This window comes from Taudactylus pleione, unplaced genomic scaffold, assembly GCF_031769625.1.
Source record: "Taudactylus pleione unplaced genomic scaffold, aTauple2 ptg000048l, whole genome shotgun sequence".
Classification (NCBI taxonomy): Eukaryota; Metazoa; Chordata; class Amphibia; order Anura; family Myobatrachidae; genus Taudactylus; species Taudactylus pleione.
In genome coordinates this window covers 2,103,721-2,125,099 of record NW_028284450.1, presented here as the reverse complement: position 1 = coordinate 2,125,099, position 21,379 = coordinate 2,103,721, and the positions used below count along the sequence as shown (strand labels likewise).

At 41.5% G+C, this 21,379-nt stretch overlaps 1 protein-coding gene across 2 annotated transcripts in view; it reads right to left on the bottom strand.

Moving 5' to 3' along the window:
* Positions 1–21,379, bottom strand: part of LOC148537611 (E-selectin-like) — a 228,256-nt gene that overhangs the window by 179,822 nt on the left and 27,055 nt on the right. Inside the window, exons 2-4 of one of the 2 annotated variants that reach the window (XM_088460535.1) lie at positions 16,466–16,553; positions 2,900–3,286; positions 1,396–1,503 (exon numbers count right to left, since the gene is read on the bottom strand). In XM_088460535.1, the coding sequence (XP_088316661.1) occupies positions 1,396–1,503; positions 2,900–3,286; positions 16,466–16,553 (583 nt within the window). The remainder of the gene's footprint in view (positions 1–1,395; positions 1,504–2,899; positions 3,287–16,465; positions 16,554–21,379) is intronic. The other variant, XM_088460536.1, reaches the window with a different exon arrangement.

Here is a 21,379-nt window from a genome sequence, read left to right as displayed (position 1 = left end):
TTTAACATGTTTTACAAAATGATCTCATCCGTTTGCAAAAAGGGACTTTAAAAAGACTGCTACCGCCTTCCGTGTGTGTATATGTATGGGTGTGCACGCATATACAGCATGTGCATGTATGTATAGTTATAATAATTACAATTAATTTAAAAATTTGCGTAATATGACAACATGATGTATTGCCTTTACTATAATTCCTTGCATTCAGTAAATAGCTATGTACCTATTGGCTGCGGAATATGTGGCTTCTTGTTATTATCATATTTATATTAAACTTATCTTATGGAAAATACATTTTGGCCCAGGACACCTAGTCATAATTAATGAGAGGTTCATTGTGATGGGCTAATTGTGTTCTTCTGTACAAACTGAAATAAACCTGCTGAATTTCGAAGTCTGGTGAGTGCACCCCTTCCTTTGAATATTTGTACTGACTCCTGGGCTCCATGAATTAGTGTGGCACCCCAGTCAATATTAAGATTATGGAGTGAGTGTGGACAAACAGGGCTTTCTTTATACAGTAAATAAATATATATATATATATATATACTGCATCACAGTTTAGCAAGGTGCTAATGCAGTTCATAAGCAAATGCAGGGGGGGGTTCCGTCTGCCTGGAAACCCCTGTCCCCAACACATACAATGACCACAGTAGAGATAGTAATATAATAGAATTTTACTAGTGCTACGTGTTCTTCTCAGTTTCACAAATGACATAATTAGCACCAACTGTGGATCTTTTAACATGTATCAGCCAGTAATAAATAACCTGTGCACCAACTAGGAGATCTGGAAAACATGCACTGTTAGGGATGCACTGCTATAGAACCCAATATGTACATATATGTCCAGGGTTCTTCTGCTGCTCCTCCAGGCTCCCGGACTTGCTCCAATGCTCTGGAATGGTGCTTACATTTAAAATAAAAACATTCAGCTCAGGCAGGATCAAATGACTTAATGTGATCCTGTATATGCTGGAATTATGACACACAATACACATTGTCTGACGCATATTAAAGCTGGATAAGTACTAATTCTGCCCCCTTCATGGACTGGCCAGACTCTAAAATCAAGCATTTGGAAACCCCCCTCTAGAAATCCTGCGTTTGCCACTGAGTTTATGCTGCTTACAGTTGTGATGTACTATAACAAGGCTCCATAATTGTGGTTTTTAAAATGTTATTTATAGAGATGTGCGGTTTCAGTTTTACTAGGTTCTTTTCGCCACATTAGCGCAAGTTTGGATTAGTTAGAATTTATCTTATCGACTATTTGGCTATCACGTGTTTTGGATAGCCAAATAGATAAATGTGAACTAATCCGAACTTGCGCTAATGTGGTGAAAAGAACCGAGTAAAACTGAACCAGCACATCTCTAGTCATTTGTACATTACCATTTTTACAATTTGCTCCATGGAATCCTGGCCAGCAGTTACAGGTAGAATTTCCAGCTGTCTCCACACATTCACCATGTTGATTGCAAGATGAATCTTGGCAACTTACTATAAAAAGACATAAATAAATAAATAAATATATATATATATATATATATATATTTATCAAAGATTACAAGTTCCTAACACCTAAATTAAACAATTTCTAATGAACGAATTATATTTACACAATTTGTAACGTATTACAATGAATATAAGTTACCTATTTAAGCATTACTCCATGATTGTATATATAGAAAGTTAGGAGGTCATTTAGAAATATACTACTTTCAAAGCAGTTACTTAGAAGAAATGTGACACAAATAGAATGAAATGCACTTTCTTGGCCCATTTTCAGGCATCTGTATGTATAATCATACCATGGGCTTGGGCTCTATTTAGTAGACCAAAAATGGCTTTTTTCCAGCATTTTAGTTGAAGAAATCTTAAATTATTGTTTCACTATATTTCGTATAGTGAAATCACAGATTTCTTTGCTTTTTCTTTTCTCCTGTCAGATTCCTGCAACCCCATAAGTATCAATGATGGCTTCACAGGAATGATATTTATAAAGATGAGAGTAACTTTGCTTCTCTTATCTTTTGATCATAATGCCATCTCTAGATGGTGCTCTGCCTGCTCGCACTGGAGAAAAGGAGGGAAGTGGAAGTACTTTCCTGCTTTCTCTCAGAGCGCAGCACTGTCCTTGATCCATCGGACCCACTCTGCAAATACATGGGTAGTCCAGTGCATGGGTAACCCAGTGCGTGGGTAGGCGAATGCTTGGGTAGCCCAGGTTAAAAGTATGTGTTTTTCTTCCGCAATTGCAAAAGACAGCAAATAAAGGGCAGTTTTCATTTCGCCAAAACATTTCCTTTGTGCTTGCGCTGTCCTGACAGATCTTTTTATATAAATTCAGGAATGTACAGACGGTGAAAAGCGACAATATTTTTCTTCTGTTTAGCTCAATTTTGACTAAATAGAGCCCTGTGCAATTATAACGTGATGTAACTTCTTATGGCTCTTTCCACTACACTGGCATAATAATTCTTATTACATAATAATACAAAATGATACATTGCAAGTGCACACCATGGGGACGATTCAAATCAGTGCGATGTTAAATAGCACCGGGAATGAACTCCTGTAGCTATTTAATTGGCCACGCTGTTGACCCGCGACTACAGGATTTCTAAATACAACTAAAGTAGGGTTGTGATGCTGGTTGTGGGCTAAGCATGTACACTAACAGTATCGTGGCCTGGCACAAAATCGGAGAATGCAGGTTACCACGAATAAACACCTGGCATTAGGCGACATAATCTGCATCTCCCGATTTAAGTTTAGGTCACAATGGGGACAATTGAATAGCTCCAGGAACTAATTCCCAGTGCTATTCAACATCACACTGAACTGAATCGCCCCTATGGTGAGAGGGGTGGGGACGAGGTGACAAAAATACTACCTAGGTAACACAGAGCTCTTTTCTTCTTATTACAATTTTCATCGTTCCACTTCCCACTGTATTTATGACTTCCTAGGTAGATTTCTACACATTCTTGTGCATTATTTTTGTTATTTGGCTCTCCTGGGGCCCAATTTTCCACATCTTGTGTTCGGGATATGCTGCTTCCTACTCGTATCCAAGCCTGGGTTTTTTTCCGGATCCCAATCCAGTAGTGTTTATCAGCAGGTTGCAGGTTGTCCTTTAAGAAGGATGATTCCTCTTTGCTTCGAATAAAAACCATACCAGTGAAAGTTTTTTCACAATAATCATAGGCTTCGTTCCATGTCATAATATTGGTGTTAAAATGATAAGTCCATGCAGACACTTCTGTAGATTTCAAAAGTCCTAGAAAATATCAAAAACTACATATTACATAATTACATAATAGTAAGTAAAACATTTTATAAACTTTACCTATAAATCTTTAGATTCTTGTTACGTAAATTACATAATATTTTATGCATTTCTTGAATAGGCATATAACTTACATATTATGTTTAAGAAAGGTGCTTTCACAAAAAGGGGCTCATGTAAATTGTGCCCAACTCTACATTAATAATGTAGACTAATATACGACTGATAAATTAATTTTGTGTAATATGCAGAGCCACAGGTATCCTATGATGCCTATGACTATATTTTATGGAAAATGCATATTTTAGTAATTTTTATAGTATGCTAGTAACAGGGCCATAATTAGGGTGGTCCGGCCAAGAGGGAGTTTCAAGTTTCATACCCCAAAAGGGGGTTACAAGTTTTGTACCCCTGGAGGGGGTCTCAGGTCTCTCACCCCAGGAGGGGGTTTCGTTTTGAGTTTCACACCCCAAGGAGGGGGCTCAATTTCGAGTTTCATACCCCAGGAAGGGTTATTTTTTTCAAGCTTCACGTCCCCGGAGGGGGCCTTCGTTTCAAGTTTCATGCCCCAGGAGAAGGCCTTCGTTTCGAGTTTCATGCCCCAGTAGGTGGCCTTTGTTTCGTGTTTCACACACCAGGAGGGGGCCTTCATTTTGAGTTTCATGCCCAAGGAGGGGGTTTTTATTTCATGTTTCACACCCCAGGCTGGGCTTTTGAGTGTCGTACACCAGGAGGGGGTCTCAAGCTTTTCACCCCAAGAGGAGTTATCTGAAGTGGTACCTCAGGAGGGGTTTTCAAGTGTCTTACACCAGGAGGTGGTTTAAACTGCCATTCTGCAGGAGGGGATTTCAAGTGTCATGCCCCAGGATGGGGTACCAAGTGTTATTCTTCAGGAGAAATCTTCAAGTGTCTCTCCCCAGAAGGAAGTTTCAAGTGACTTATCCTTTCCAGTCTGTATGTCCACTTCATCTGAAGTATCCAAGTTTCTCACACTAACAGAGGATCTCAAGTTTATCACCCCAAGAGGGGGTTTCAAGTCTCGCATCCTAGCAGGGAGATTCATGTTTTGTACCCCAAGAGGCGGTCACAAGGTTTGTACCCCAAGAGGGGGTCTGAAGTCTCTCACTCCAAGAGGGGGTTTTAAGTCTCGTAACTGAGGAGGGGGTCTCCGTTTCAAGTTTCATACCCCAAGAGGGGGTTACAAGTTTCGTATCCCAGGAGGGGGTCTCAGGACTCTCACTCCAGGAGGGGGTTTCAAGTCCTGTACCCCAAGAGGGGGTTTCAAGTCTCGCACAACAGAAAGGGTTCTCGTGTTTCTCACCCCTGAAGGGGGTCTCAAGTCTCTCACCACAAGAGGGGGTTATAAGTTTCACGCCCAAGGAGGGGGTTTTCCTTTTGAGTTTCACACCCCAAGAAGGGGTCTCAGTTTCGGGTTTTATGCTCCAGGAGGGTTTTTTTTATTTCGTGTTTCATGTCCCCGGGAGGGGGCCTTCATTTTGAGTTTCATGCCCAAGGAGGAGGTTTTCATTTCATGTTTCACACCCCAAGAGAGGGTCTCCGATTCAAATTTCATACCCCAGGAGGGCATTTGTCGAACCACAAAAAGGAATTTCAAGTCTCACAACTCAGCAGGGCTTTCCAGTGTCATACTTCAGGAGGAGGTCTCAAGCTTTTCACCCCAAGAGGAGTTATCTGAAGTGGTACCTCAGGAGGGGGTTTAAACTGCCATTCTCCAGGAGGGGATTTCAAGTGTCATGCCCCAGGAGGGGGTTCCCAGTGTTATTCTTCAGGAAAAGTCTTCAATTGTCTCTCCCCAGAATGAAGTTTCAAGTGACTTGTCCTTTCCAGTCTGTATGTCCAGTTCATCTGAAGTATCCATTTGTCAGAAAGGAAAGGGTTCTAAGTTAAGGACCAAGAAAATGTCATGTTCTTCATCAGATCTTTTTCCTGAAGACAAAAGTAGCTCAACAGCTAAAGCTTTCGATGCCAAGAAAACTCCCTGAGGTGCAAATAAAGGGTTGGAAGGTCTAACATTTGTGAGAGTTTTGGAGTCCATAACAAAAAAACAAAGGAAAGACATTAATATAAGGCTAAAATTATAGATGGAGACTGCTTGTTTGAATTAATAAATACCTCATTCAACAGGAAGTCATCTTTAGAGCAATTTATCTCAGTGGACAACAAGTTTTTCTAATACTAGTTCTATCTTTTCACTGGGTTCGACCCATTCTAGTGCTCTTCAAGGTTCACCTTCTCAAGTTCCAACAGTTCATGATGTCTCCGGTCCCAATTCTGCCTCGCTTAGATGTTCTGGGGCTACTTCAACTAATACCAACCCCAATTCTCCTGAATCTCATTCTGGTTCTTCTGTTGATTTGAGTGAGGAGCATCAATCAAGTTTAGTTGTGTCACCCAATCTTCAGTCTAAGGAATCTCTAAGTGGTTTTGTCTCTAAAGAGAATTCTGTAACTCAGGACTCGTCTGACGCATTGCTGCCTATAGTCTTCGATGGAGAAGTTCCCCAATACACCGCATTACTTTAGCATTATGATACACTAATGAGAACCAATCCATCTTGTGGTATCACTTCCACCAACCTTGTCAAGTTTCTCATCATGAACTGCAGAGAAGAGCTTTGGAGTGGGCTAACCCACTTATTGAGTCCAAGGATCCAATCCTACAAGATGTGATGGCCTTCAGTACAGCTCTGATTAAAGAATTTGGTCCGTCTTCAGTTACCTTTTCTGGCAAAGGTTCTAGTTTGACTTCACCACCTCTAGACATCAAACTCAGATATATGGCTTTACCCCCTTTACAAGATAATACGGTACAGGATCTATCAGTCCGGAAGAAAAAAACATCCATTCGTACTGGATATCAACTCAAGATTGGTAGTCCTACAGTTCCTCATATCAAGTCTTAAAACTTTTTTACATTTTTTCCTGGTATGTTTTATTTTTTTCCAATTTTAGAGGTTTTTTTCAAGTTTTTCTGGTGTCTCAAGTTTTCAGTTTTTTAAGTTTTTCTAGTGCACGTTTTTGGTGTTCAGAGTCCACCCTGATAGGGGGGGATACTGTCAGGATACGGCCTGGGATCGGCCATTACTCATCTACGCGCTGGCGTCCTTGAGCTTTGGTGTTCAGTTGCTGGGAGTGGAGGTGAGTGGTTCCTGAGTATTCTCCCCACGGTCTGCTAGGGCTTCCATGCATGCGTGCATCCTGGTTTCTGGTGGGGGGGCGTACATAGGCGCAACCATGTTGGTTCATATCACCTGTCTAGACTCTCCCAATAAAAATCAGGAAGAAAATAAACTATTTTTCTGGGGGAACTCGTTATATACTGTATATTATTAAAACTTTACTTTTATTATTTCATTTAAAATACAAAAATATACACAAACAACATATAAGAGTAGGAGCAACAGAAGAGCTACAAAAGAGCTCAAAAGTCTGCTTAATAAGAAGCAGCAAAAATATAATCAGCAATATAATGCAATTCTAAAAGTGCAAATACTTCCATCCTATGGCAGCCAGCATAATCACAGAAATTGTATCACAAATCAACACCGGGTATTATCATTCACCTTATGAGTCAAGTCACAGTGTGATCACTAATCTACAGAATATTCTTCGGATCTAGTTTATAGTTAATCAGGTACCATAAACCAGACATCAATCTATAGACATTGGCAAGTTACATATGTTTGATCTAAGGTATATCTCAGTGGCACAAATTGTATTGTATCTGTACCATCACACCAATATCCCCTTTTTTTTACTTACCTGTGCTTAGGTTTTTTTTCCCCTTCCCTCCTTTTTCCCCTTCTGATCACAATTTACTTACTGGGTTATCCCAGATTCCATTACTTAAGGAACGGTATGGTCAAAATAGCTTTTTATTCTAAATATATTGATATACTACAATCATATATAGCAACATATTCAGTACTCAACATACTAAGTACAATTGATTATGGCATTTAGTCTTAAAAAAGAATTATCCAACAAACGTAGGACAAATGGGGATTTAAAAAGCATTTTTCCTGACACTCTTGCCAATATTACATCTAACAACAGCTGGGAGGAGGATCTATAGAAAAAACTTAGAATAACACTACAGAGACAAATAAGAACTAATTAGGAAATTACGACCATAGAGAACTATTTGAAACAAAAAATCTTTCCTACTTTTGAACTGGCCACAGGTGCCTTGAAAGATGATTGGGAAGCATGCCTTCTCAAATGCTCCCATGAATTAATGCATATCCTCACTAAGCATGCACAATACACTTGTACTAGATGAATGTAACAAACAAATAGAAGACTTACTGTAGGTAAAAAGTTAGAAGAATTTGAGAGAGATTCCAACATTCAAAAGAACTTTGAGGAATGTAAAGAGAAATTAAAATCCTATGAGGACTCAATTATAGAGAGAAAGAAAAACAAGTTTATCTGGGATAACAAGGATTTTGAAGGAGGCAATATTTTTAGGTGGAATTGCCCAAAAAGACAAGGGACCCTCAGATACCCCACAGGATATAAGTAATCTGAGGCAGAATCATCGGGACAGAGGATCTAGGATCATCACCCCCAACAACCCCACCCACTTTTTTAGGAGAAGACAGAGGTGTGAGAGGATGATTCCGTAATCCAAGAGGAAGAGGATACGGAGAGGAAAGAAGAAGAGGAAGAGAGACAAGGGTATGGGACATCCCCAGCCACAACATTGTTTGTCAAGAACGCACAAAGGAAACTAAGTACCACCAACAGTCTGAAGATAATTAATCTGTCCACAAGGGAATTGACACAAGTGCAGATGAATGTACTCCAAAAGGGTTTATCCTTTTCCCCAAGTACATCCTTTGATCGATTCATAGGGGAAAAGGGCTTAAGACTATTTGCAAGAAAATTACTTTTAAAAGTTTTCTTCACATAAGGAAGACAATATCAGTAAAGGTGAGGACAATACTCCAGGATTGGAACAAATTACAGATATTGGCGGAGAATTTTCAAATACCAACATTACCAATGAAGAACTTCAAGCCTTAAATATCCTAGAAGAATTGTCTGATCCTATCTATAATACCAATCAGTCTCACACGCCAACTCATATCAGGAGGAACCTATGTAAGAAGAAGAGTACTTTTATTCTACAAGAGAACATTTTCCCTGAGGTCAAGATCTTTTTAGACCTGGTCTCAAGGGATATGGAAACATTACACATGAGGTTGAATAAACAAAGAAGGGTCAATCTATCTTTAGAAGAAAAGAAGGTACTCAAAGAAATACAAGAATGGGAGGACATTCTGATAAAACCATCGGACAAAGGGGGCAATGTAGTGCTATGGCCCAAGACATTATATCTGGAAGAACCACGCAGACAATTAGGAGATCCATCATGTTATAAGTCTATCATGTTTAACCCCACCAACAATTTCCATATAATGTACAACCTAATGATTAATAAGGCATTGAAAAATGGTGCAATTACAAAACAGGAACACTCCATTTTAGAAGTCAACAGTCCTAAGACCCCAACATTTTAAATGCTACCAAAGGTAAGTAAAAATCTTGATATACCTCAGGGCAGACCGATTGTTTCTGGAATAGGGGGTCTTTCAGAACAAGCAAGTACCTTCATTGATCAACATCTAAGACACCATGTCCTAGCACTTCCCTCTTATATACAAGATACTAGAGATGTACTTAAGAAGGATCCATGACTTCCAAATGAGTGACAATCAATATCTGGTCACACTGAATCACTGTATACCAGCAGTGGCCACAGTGAAGGTATGAAAGCGGTGAGACACTTTTTATGATCCGAAGGTGATAATGATTTTAAGGAATTCCTATTGGATCTCCTTGAATTTGTCCTACATATAAATTATTTTACCTTTGAGGACAAATTCTTCTACGAGTCTGAGGAACAACAATGGGTGCAGCATGTGCACCCACTTATGCAAATCTCTTCCTCAGATGGTGACGGGGAGGGGGAGTATGTCTTCAGTGAAGCAAATGAGAGATACACTAGCCAAATAACAACCTGGCTAAGGTACATAGATGACATCTTGAGGATCTGGCAAGGCAGTGAAGACGATCTCCTGAACTTTATCAAAACTTTAGATAACAACAATGTTAATATTAAATTAACCTATGTTATAAGTAAAAAGAATGTAAACTTCCTAGACCTATCTTTATATGTCATTGAGGAAGGCTGCTTGCTCACTGAATTGTACAGAAAGGAAATGGCTACTAACAATCTACTTCATCAAACAAATGCCCATTTCCCACCCACCATCAGAAATCAGAGCCTGTTCCAGGTAGTGAATAAGTGTGAGAGCATCTGCTGTTACACTTATTGATTAGTGGACCTTGTTATAGCAGTGCAAGAACCTCCAATACAAATGGTGCAATAGGAGTACCCCTGAACAGAGAAAAAGATTCAATGAAAACAAATAATAGTGAATGGTAAATAAAAAAGGAGAAATAATACACTTTATCACAGTGCCACAAGCTGCTGCTTCCCCATATGCACGTTCACTCCCCGAATTAATGTTTTTGCACACAGGGAGCAGAAGCAGCACTAGAGCATGTCAGAAAGGGATCTGCCTTTATTTCTCTAAGTACTTTTACATATTGTGATGAATGTATCAATTTATATGCTCCAGATGTCTATGGGTCTCTTTACAAATATCTACTAGACAAATTGTGCCACTAAGATATACCTTAGATCAAACATATGTAACTTGCCAATGTCCATAGATTGATGTCTGGTTTATTGTACCTGATTAACTATAAACTAGTTCAGAAGAATATTCTGTAGATCAGTGATCACACCATGACTCATATGGTGAATGATAATACCCTGTGTTGATTTGTGATACAATTTCTGTGATTATGCTGGCTGCCATAGGATGGAAGTATTTGCACTTCTAGAATTCCATCCTCCAAGAGCAACTTCTCCCAACCATCCAATAACAGTTTGGTGATGAACAATGCCTTTTCCAGCATGATGGAGCACCTTGCCATAAGGCAAACGTGATAACTAAGTGGCTCGGGGAACAAACCATCAAAATTTTGGGTCCACGGCTAGGAAACTCCCCAGACCTTAATCCCATTGAGAACTTATGTTCAATCATCAAGAGGTGGATGGACAAACAAAAACCCACAAATTCTGACAAATTCCAAGCTTTGATTAGGCAAGAATGGGCAGCCATCAGTCAGTATGCGGCCCAGAAGTTGATTGACAGCCTGCCAGGGCGAATTGCAGAGGTCTTGCATAAGAAGGGTCAACACTGCAAATATTGACTCTTTACTTAAACTTAATGTATTTGCAAATAAAAACCTTTGACACTTATAAAATGCTTGTAATTTTACTTCAGTATACCACAGTAACATCTGACAAAAAGGTCTAAAAACACTGAAGCAGCAAACTGTAAAAACCAATACAATACTTGTGTCATTCTCAAAACTTTTGGCCATGGCTGTACGTTTCGGTTCCAACAATGGACCTTTGTCAACAAATCTGAGTACAAGTGACCCATATAAATACCCAGTGTCCACCATAAAAACCTCCCACACAAATCGGTAAACCCCCCCCCCAAATTAAAACCTATATCCCACACATGTTGGAATACAAATCACAACAGACTATGTAGAAAAACATAACATAGAGCCACTGATAAATCATGTTACTTACATCTCATAAGCACTGTGCAACAACGATTACTGCTGCTCAGTGTCACTAATGTGCATCAGTGTATCGGCCGCGTGCGCTCCACCAGGATTTGACTTCCTGTAGGTGGAATGCACGATCCGCCCTAATGCTGTTATGGCAACCACTGACACTTTCTGTGGGTGGAACGCAAAGACTGGCAGTGTGCCGATCAACTAATATATATATGACAGATGTGCATCGACCCCCATGTTTTGATTTTGGTTCTAACTCATTGTTGTGTTTTGTTTGGGATCTGTATTTTTTTTAAACAAATGATAAAAACAGCTAAAATTACATAATTTGGGGCTGTTTTTTGTTCCTACAGTATTAATTTCCTGTCAATTTTGACCACTTCACAGCCTGTTTGCAGAAGCCTGCACAGATCAGTGTAATCTATGCAGTGCTTCTGTGTGTAAAAGAAAATAGTGTTAAAAAAAATGTGTCGGGCCCCCCATAACATAACCAGCACTGGGTGTTTTTTAGCCGATTTTGGTTGTAAAAATATGGGGGGGGGGGGGGGCAGGGCCGGTTCTAGACACGGTGGAGCTCAGGGCGGAAGTTCCCTTGTTAAGCCCCCCCCCACTCAGAAAAAAGGTCTTTATAGATGGTGCTCCTCTGCATGCACCACAGGCGCGCACACTATCGGAAATGTCCTTGTGGAACACCCCCAATTCATCACCCTTTCTAATACATTATGCCATATGCAGTAATGCCCTTTCTAATACATTATCCACATGCAGTAATGCCCTTTCTAACACATTATGCCATATACAGTAATGCCCTTTCTAACACATTATGCCACATGCAGTGTTGCCCTGTATAATACATTATGCCACACGCAGTAATGCCCTGTATAATACATTGTTACATGCAGTAATGCCCTTTCTAATACATTATGCCACACGCAGTAATGCCCTTTCTAACACATTATGCCACACGCAGTAATGCCCTGTGTAATACATTATGCCACACGCAGTAATGCCCTTTCTTTCTGCTGATCGGCGCTCCACCTCCACTGGCGTAACTACGGAGGGTGCAGGGGGTGCGCTCGCACACCCATTTGCCGGGCGCCCGCTCAGTGTGTTTTACCAGCTGGCGCCCGGCTCCTATTCAAACCCCCGGCGGCAGCCGGAGGACGGAGCTCCCACCAACTTCCGGGTCCCGCAGTGTACTATGGGAGTGACGTCATAACGTCACTCCCATAGTGCCGAGGAGCGGACGCTGGGGACGGAGCTCGGGAGTGAGCTCCATCTTCCGGGTCCCGCAGTGCACTATGGGAGTGACGTAATTACATCACTCCCATAGTGCTGAGGAGCGGATGCCGGGGATGCACGGCAGCAGCACTGGAGCGGGGATAAAGGTAAGTGTTTTTTTTTTGTTTTTTTTGTGTGTGTGTGCACACGGGGGGGGGCTCACTACTGGGGGCAACTACAGGGGGCTCACTACTGAGGGCAACTACAGGGGGCTCACTACTGGGGGCAACTACAGGGGCCTCACTACTGGGTGCAACTACAGGGGCCTTACTACTGGGGCAACTACAGGGGGCTCACTACAAGGGGCAACTACAGGGGGCTCACTACTGGGGGCAACTACAGGGGCCTCACTACTGGGGGCAACTACAGGGGGCTCACTACTGTGGGCAACTACTGGGGGCTCACTGCAGGGGGCAACTACAGGGGGCTCACTACTGGAGGTACTGCATAGGGGGACCATTACTGGGGGGCACTACATAGGCGGGCACTGCATAGGGGGACCACTACTGGGGGGCAGTAATGCCATGTATAATACATTATATCACATGCAGTAATGCCCTTTCTAACACATTATGCCACGCAGTAATGCCCTTTCTAACACATTATGCTACATGCAGTAATGCCCTTTCTAATACATTATGCCACATGATGTAATGCCCTTTATAATACATTATATCACATGCAGTAATGCCTTTTCTAACACACTATGCCACATGCAGTAATGCCCTGTATAATACATTATATCACATGCAGTACTGCCATGTATAATACATTATATCACATGCAGCAATGCCCTTTCTAACACATTATGCCACATGCAGTAATGCCCTTTCTAACACATTATGCCACATGCAGTAATGGCTTTCTAACACATTATGCTACATGCAGTAATGCCCTTTATAATGCTTTATGCCACACTGTAATATAGAGTAAAAAAAAAGTTTATATGCAAAAAATTAAAACAGAAAGGAGCATGGGGATATGGGCTATAAAATATCACTTCTAGCATTTGCACACTGTCCCTTGTCATTGTAAGGAGGGTCTCAGGATGACTGCACATAAGTAGCACTATAATATGCCTGTGTAACTTACAGCATGGGCCACAGCCACATCATGTATGTATAAATATTCATACTATTGTAATTGTGTTTTATTTCTATATATTTTATTGATGACTATATGAAGAGCTCCCCTCTCCCCCACCTGTCCTAAATCTGCTGTCTTTGTCACTCACTATTGCTCTGTTATGGAAAAAAAAATCAAACTCCAGTGTCAGTAGGAGCCAGAACTCAGAGGTCAGTCAGGGACTTACAGTAGGTGTCTGAGCGCACAGTTAGAAATAATACTACTAGTACCGCATGGATGTACTACTTAACTTACCACCACCACGCCCAACGCCATGATCTGCCTGCTGCTGGGGCTGGGGACAAGGCTGACTCACAAAATCCAGATGACCATTCACTGTGCATCCGGCTGGGAGGGAGCGACCAAGGTGTGAGGAGGACTGAGGAGTCGGACAAGCCACACCCAACTGCAATCACTGCAGCTGCGCTTTTCCCGGCGGTCAGTCCCGACGGTCCTCTCTCCCCTGCTCAGTGATGTTGGTGGCCACGCCTAGCATTCTGGGACTCCCAGAATGCAACGGAGGTGCCGCATCAGTATTCTGGGATAAAGGTGGGAGGGAACAAATGGCAGCTGCTGTATGGTAAGTCGGCAGTGCAAGGGCCGGGCGGGCAAGCGCAAGCGGGTGCCGTCTGTTTAGACGACGCCGATGGGGACACTGTGGCTGCACCCGCAGGACGCAGTGCCCCGGGCAATAGCCCTGCTTGCATACCCCAAGAACCGCCACTGGGAGGGGTGTAATGTAAGGGTCCCCCGTATTCTACACAACCAGCACCGGGCTCCTGAGAAAGTCCAGGTTGTGAAAATATAGGGGAAATTTTATAGGGGTACCCGTATTTTACACAACCAGCACCGGACCCTCTCTGGTGGAGGTGTAATACCACAGCAGGGGGATGTGCCTCACTGGGTCCCCCTGCCAGAACATTCAGTACCCCCTACCACTGGTGGTGGTGGTGTGGGGTAATAAGTTGTAAAAATTATAAGAATTAAAAATATTGTAGTGGGACTACAGGTCCCAGCAAGCCTGTTCTGCTTGCCTTTACTTTGAGAAACAGCAAGCATGGGCATTAAGGGTGTGCTGGCACCTGTAGTTCTCCTGTAAAGTAATATTAAAAAAGACCATACACACACATTGTAGAAAAGTAATACTTTAATACATACACTCACAATATACTCACACTGCTGATCGGTATTCTTCTCCATACAAATATCCAAGGGGTTTAAATAAACAAACAAACAGCAGCTACTGATCCATCTGGACTGAGAAGTGCTATATGTACATATATCGCTTTAACCCTGCAAATGACAGAACACACGTGTTTTGTCAATTGTATGTTTGCCAGCCAATCAGGGGCCACTGTGAATGACTGTCACTCAGACAGCGCTTCCCCATAGACTTCAATGGGCCCATTGAAGACTATAGGGTCACTTTGTTTGGCTGATAGACAGCCATTTTCAGCCAAACAGCGGCCTGTTACCATGGTAGTGGCCGCTGGTTGGATCCGACAGTCTGCACATCGGAACCAAATCACAGAAAATCTGACGAAGCAAGGATGATGTTTTGTCCCTTGTTTGATTCTCGTCAGCGGCAGCCCGACATGAGCAGAGTTGGAAGCAGCGGAAGCCCGACAGCGCTGGAAATCCCGATCGTGGATAGGTGAGTATCTACTAACCTAACTTAACCCCCCTAACCCTAACCCTCCTTAGGGGTGCCTAACCCTAACTTCCCCCCCAAGTGCCTAACCCTAATCCCCCCTCTAAGTGCCTAACCCTAACCACCCCCTTCCCCGCTGCCTAACCCTAAGTCCCCCCCAGGGGTGCCTAACCCTCCCTCCCCCTAGCCTAACCCTAACCCTCCCGGGGGGGTGCCTAACCCTGAGTCCCCCCGGGAGCACTCAACCTAACCCTCCCCCCCGCGGCTGTCCACTCGCGGCGCCCGGCATCACGATCAGGATGCCGGGCGCCGGTCTCCCGGCGTCGGGGAAATGCGGGCGTCTACAACTAGACGCCCGGCATTTCACCCTTGCCGGGATCTAACAGTCGGGAAGCCGGCAGCCGGTATTTAGGCAGTCGCTTTCCCGATTGCTTCTAGTATCCAGAGTTGGCGAGAGGATCTGAGCCCCGGATCTACTCGGAATCAGTATGTTCGGGTGGGTTTGATTTCCAAGAAACCAAACCCACTAATCTATAATATATATACAGATGTCCACATACATCTAGCCTCCTTGCACTTTAAACAACCATCAATGTTTTTGTTCCAAGTGTTTTTACCATTTGATGGTGGCGGTCCAATGTCTGTTACCATCGAATGGAAATAATTTCATGGTGTTCTGATGGTGGTTTTGTTTCGTCTTGGTGCAAGATTTTTTTCTGTGACTTTGCTTCACTAAAATCATCACTACTCTGCTCCCTTTTATCACACATGAATGGTTCATTTACCTAAACCTTCCTTGACTAATACTGTATAGAAAACTAAAAACCCCATCAAAATCTGTCCAGTGTTTCAAGAGATAGTCAGAATGAATAGGCAGACCCCTAATTTGGGGACTTTCATTTATATATAGAGAGCTACTGTATAAAGTATATAACAAATGAATGCTATACACACAAATAAAATCATATATGCATAAACTCCATAATCAGAGTCAGGGGTGAATTATTAATGCCCAAAGGGGCCCCTTCATCTAGACAGTGCCCCCTCCTCAGGCATCTTACCTTACTCAGCAGGTCCATCCACCTCCGTGCTGCCATCCTCCCAGTGATATTCTGAAAGATGGTGCAGGCGCACTAGAGAGCAAAGGTTCTAGAACAGTGCCAGAGTCTTTTCTGTCACTGTGCAGCACCACCTTCCCAAAGACGTCATTGGGAAGATGGCATCATGGTGGAAGAGGGCTATTTTGGGTGTAAGGTGTGGGGTGCATGACCCCCTGGATACAGGAGCCCATGTGCACCACACACCCATCATAAATACACCTATGAGCAGAGAACATTAAGAAAGTTTTTCACCATCTATTCTACATAGATTTGGGTTCTACAGTATATCTATAAAAAGCATGAATAAATGTAGATCTCTTACCACAACTGACAACAGCAAAACACAACAATCGTAGAGACTTCCACATCCCATTATCTTTGTTTTCAATATCCTGAACTTGAATTGGTATCTGTATGATTTAAGACATAATCAGACCATATGCAATGTGATTAGTAAATATACTTTGTGTATGTACCAATATGAAAACACAATTATTTGGATAAGTAGAAGATTTACTACTTACTGGTGTTTTGCTAAACTCCAGCTGATATAACATGTTAAATGCGATTATTTTTGGCATGCTGTGGTTAATGAGCACTTGTACTGAGTACTTGTATTTGGAATTGGTCATGCAAATGCTCCTGTATGGGGTAACTTCATCCATATTAAGGCTATGGGGTAAATTTACTAATACCCCTTTTACACCTAAGTTCCAGTTCTGACCCAGGATTAGGATTTCCCTTTTCACATTGTGGAATGACCCAGGTTATTCCAGGGTTGGTGCCGTTCACATTGCACATTTGTGCAGTGGAACTCGTCTGCCGGCACTTGGAGATGACATCACCTCCAAGCGCTGGGAAATCTGTAAAAGCCCATGCAGTAAACGAGACCCAGGTCAGACGACCTAGGATACCCATTTACATTGCAGGGTTACACAGGTCATTCAGGTCATTTTTGTGTTAAATCCTGCAAGCTACCCGGGTTGGATTGCCAGATTTATCGACTTGGGAATCCAACCCTGGACTCTTTTACAGCAACCCGGGTTAATCCAGAAATAACCCGGGTTTTAGCTGTGGTGTAAAAGGGGTATAACCGAAAACCAAAACCGATGGACCTTGACCGCATTTAGCTGTCTAAAAAATTACTTTAGCATCCATCAGGTTTCAACTTCAATTGAAATCGGATATCGATGTCAGTCAGTTTTGCAGCTCTAAGTGCCATCAGTTTTAGTTCTTCAGTTCAAAACTAATAACAAACCTGTCCATACAGAAGCACTGCACAGATTAGTATGATCTGTTCAGGCTAACACAAGTGCATTGCCCTCTCCCCCCAAAAATCCATAACCAGCCCCAGACCTCTAAGCCTGGGATGGTATTCAAAAATAGGGGGGACACTGCATGGCTTCCACCTATTTTCCAATAACCAGTACCAGGCTGAATCAGCCAGGGTGGATAATGCCATAGCAGGAAGACACACAGCATGGGGTTCCCCCCATCATATTAACCAGCCCCAAACTGGTCAGCCCAGGGCTGGAGTTCCTGTGAAAGATCTGTACCCCAAAAATAAAATGGGGTGCCCCTCCCAAGAAACTACCAGCCCTGGGCGGCATATCTGGTGGTAGTAGATGCAGGGTTAATAGTAATAAAGTAGTAAATAATATTGTTCATTACAGATTCACTCCAAGTCCCAAGAAGCCTGCCCTGGCATGCCAGCACTTGTGGAACAACAAGTGACAACATGCATTAATATTAAGTACATGCTGGCACCTGTAATCTGCCTGTAAAGAGAATATAAAAATAAACACAGTACTCACACACCAACTGTTTTAATCTTTTATTAGAAAACAAATCCACACATCCTAAAAAATACAATTTCCCACTTACCAAATCCATGGATGGCCTCTTCTTCTGTCCATAAAAGCATCCAATTGTCTTCAGAATATAACAAACTGAAAACACGAGCCCCACAGACATACACTGTGCAGTGTGCAGTGTTAAACCCAAAATGACATGTCATTCGCGGTTACTGTCATTGGAATTTATAGGGAAACACAGATTGGCTGAGAGCAGAAAGTTGTTATGGCAGCAATTAGACTATTGATTTTAGCAGCAATCATTTTAAAGGCAAAACCAGCTTGGTTTCGCCTTTAAAATGATTACCACTTTTAAAAAACGGGAAGACTCGTAGGAGTTCCCGCAGTGGCTGCAGCTCACAACCTATTACATAAGCTCCAATGATTTGTCTATATTTAGATGTTGACATTTTAACTGTGTCTACATTTTGACTGTCAACATTTCAAACTGTCTATATATGGAATGTCTAAATTATGTCCATGTCGACATTTTGACTGTCTAGATTTTGACTGTCTACATATAGTCCATATCAATATTTTGGTTGTCTAAATACTGTATTGCACCTGTCGACATTACGGTGTCTATGTTTTGAATGTCTGAACTTTGACTAAGAAATGTACCCAACCCCTATAAATAACATTGAATAAAGAGCTATTGATATCTGTGTTTCAATGTTGGGGCAAATATATCCAAACGCTCCCACCACCTACAGTACTAAATTGGTTATTAGCCAATCAGGTTCCTATCACCCTCTAATTATCCTATCAATTGTTATCCTCCCCCCACATGTCTATATTGAATAAATCCTACCCTTTTTTTTCTTTTCTTCACACCTTTGGTCTGTGCCATAGAAGGATTGCCAACTTGTGGACCTCACATATGCACCAGTTGTGCTTCTTTTATTTTTGTTTGTTTGATTCTTTCTATTCTTTTGATTGTTATGGTGCATACACACAGTCATATTTTCTGTCAGATCTGAACGATAATGATTTTAAATATCGTTCAGTCTTTCATATCTGAAAGAAAATCTGATACGTGAACCTGCAATGATGAACGATGCGCGTTCCCACTTGTCAGATAACGATATCTGACATCTAATGTGTTTGCAGTCAGATTTGGATTTGGATTATTCCATCAATTTTAATCGTTCAAATCGTTGGTTAAATTGTTCAAATCGTTGGTAAAATCATTAAAATCGTTCATCTGACATATCTGACCGTGTGTATGCACCATTATAGTACTTATATATTACTACAGTATTAGACTACTGCTACACTATATGCAACACACTGTTCTATATGTATTGTGACAAGAACACTGCAATAGTGATGGAGGACAGGTATAGTTGTCCCAGGTTTTTGACGTAATGTTTTAAAGACCCCAGGAAAATGCAGCTTGCTGAGAGCTTTTGGGCTTTGGTAAAAATGTGCATTTAGGGTTACTGGGGTTTATCGATGGAGAGTGGGGGCAGCTCCATCCATTAGGCCTATTTTGGGTCTCTAGTGTCTCTAGACTAAGAGGTAAATTTACGAAGAATCGTGTTGGTCCGAGAGTGCAATAACAGGGGTAAGTTGCCATTCTTCCAAACATGGAAATTCACTATGACAAAAACGGGGGTATTTTCTGTATCTTTAGATCACGGACATTTTTAAGTTAAAATGCACCCGAAAATACAACTAGAAATGAATACACAGTAATTAATAGTAAAAAGTAATTTGGGCGCTAATCACTTTTGTAAGTATAAAACACTATAAATAGACAATATAATTTACATTAGTTCAAATAGCTCATAGAAAGCAGCTCCTAGCTGAGAGGTATATTCTGATTCCCCTCAAGTAATATACATGTAATAGAGACACTAAATCACGTTAATATAATAAATAGTAACTCTAGATAGACCAGTATGGAAGATAATTAACCAATATATAAGGATCGCTAATATATAAAGATATGCATTTATTACATCTGAGCACACGCACAATAAGTATATAAAACCAAACAAATGAAATAAATAAATAAATATATAAACAGTCTAGTTAAACAGACAGGCTCACATAAACAAAAATAAAAATATGAAATAAATCATTATCCACATCAATCCACATATAGCTTAATGACCACACACATCAATAAAGTCTCCTAATTTTGGTACTCTTGTCCTTCTGCAGTATGTGCCCAAAAATAGGGATAAAATATCATCTGTGGAGAAGAGACATGATAACTGATGTTTAATATATATATATATATCTTCCAACCCTCCTATTGAATACACCATCATCTGAACACAGCAGTACTTTCCCTAGACAGGAATATAACATGGGAATTTACCAAAAATCGTGATTAGAATCATGGGTGCAATAAAAGCAAACACAGTGTAAAAATAGAACTTACAAATAGACCCTCTCCTGAGCAGCGTGCCTAGCAGAAACATACTCAGATCAGTGTAATCCATGTATTTTTCTGCCTTTTGGGGTTCAATAAATGGTTAATTTAAAAAAAATTACCTGGGTTTCCCCCCTTCCCAAAACATAACTAGCCCCGGTCTCCTGAGCCAGTCCTGGTTCTAAAAATACAGGGGAAAAAAGTGTAGAGTTCCCCCATATTTTAGGAATCAGCACTGGGCTCCCAGACACAGTCCTGGTTTTGAAAATAGGTAAAAAATGTGTGGACATCCCCCTATTTTTAAAACCAGCACCGGATTCAAATCTAGCCAGGGTGTAATGCCACAGCCGGGGATCATTTCACCGGGTATCCCCGGCCAAAGCATTAACACCCCAAGCTACAGATGTGCCCAGCTAGTTTGTTGCTCTATACACCATGTAGCGCACCATGCATCTCACACTACACACTACGCCATGAGTCGCGCCACACAGAAAGTTTTGTAACGGAGCATAGCGTGGCACTGAAAAAAAAGTCATAACGTGTAATACAACTTTTTGTCCACCAGGTGTCACTTTTCTTAAACTACACAGCCAATGCATTTTCTATATCACCACCAGATGATAGGCTGACAGAAGGAGTGATTCTGTATAATATACTGTAGTATTGCATTTTCCTCATGTAATCAGGGCTCTTGAAGAATGTCTAATAAAGTTTGAATTTATCATTAAGGGGTCTATTTACTAAGCAGTGATAGGAGACAGAGTGAAAAGTGATAAAAAAGTGATAAGGTGCCAGCCAATCATCTCCCAGCTGTCATCTCACAGGCTGTGTTTGAAAAATGACAGTTGGGAGCTGATTGGCTTGCGCCCTTATCACTTTCTTATCACTTTTCACTCTATCTCCTAACACTGCTTAGTAAATAGACCCCTAAGTGTGTGAGTCCTGTACTTTTATCTAAAAATATTTCACAGGCACGCACAGCACTGTATTACACACTGAC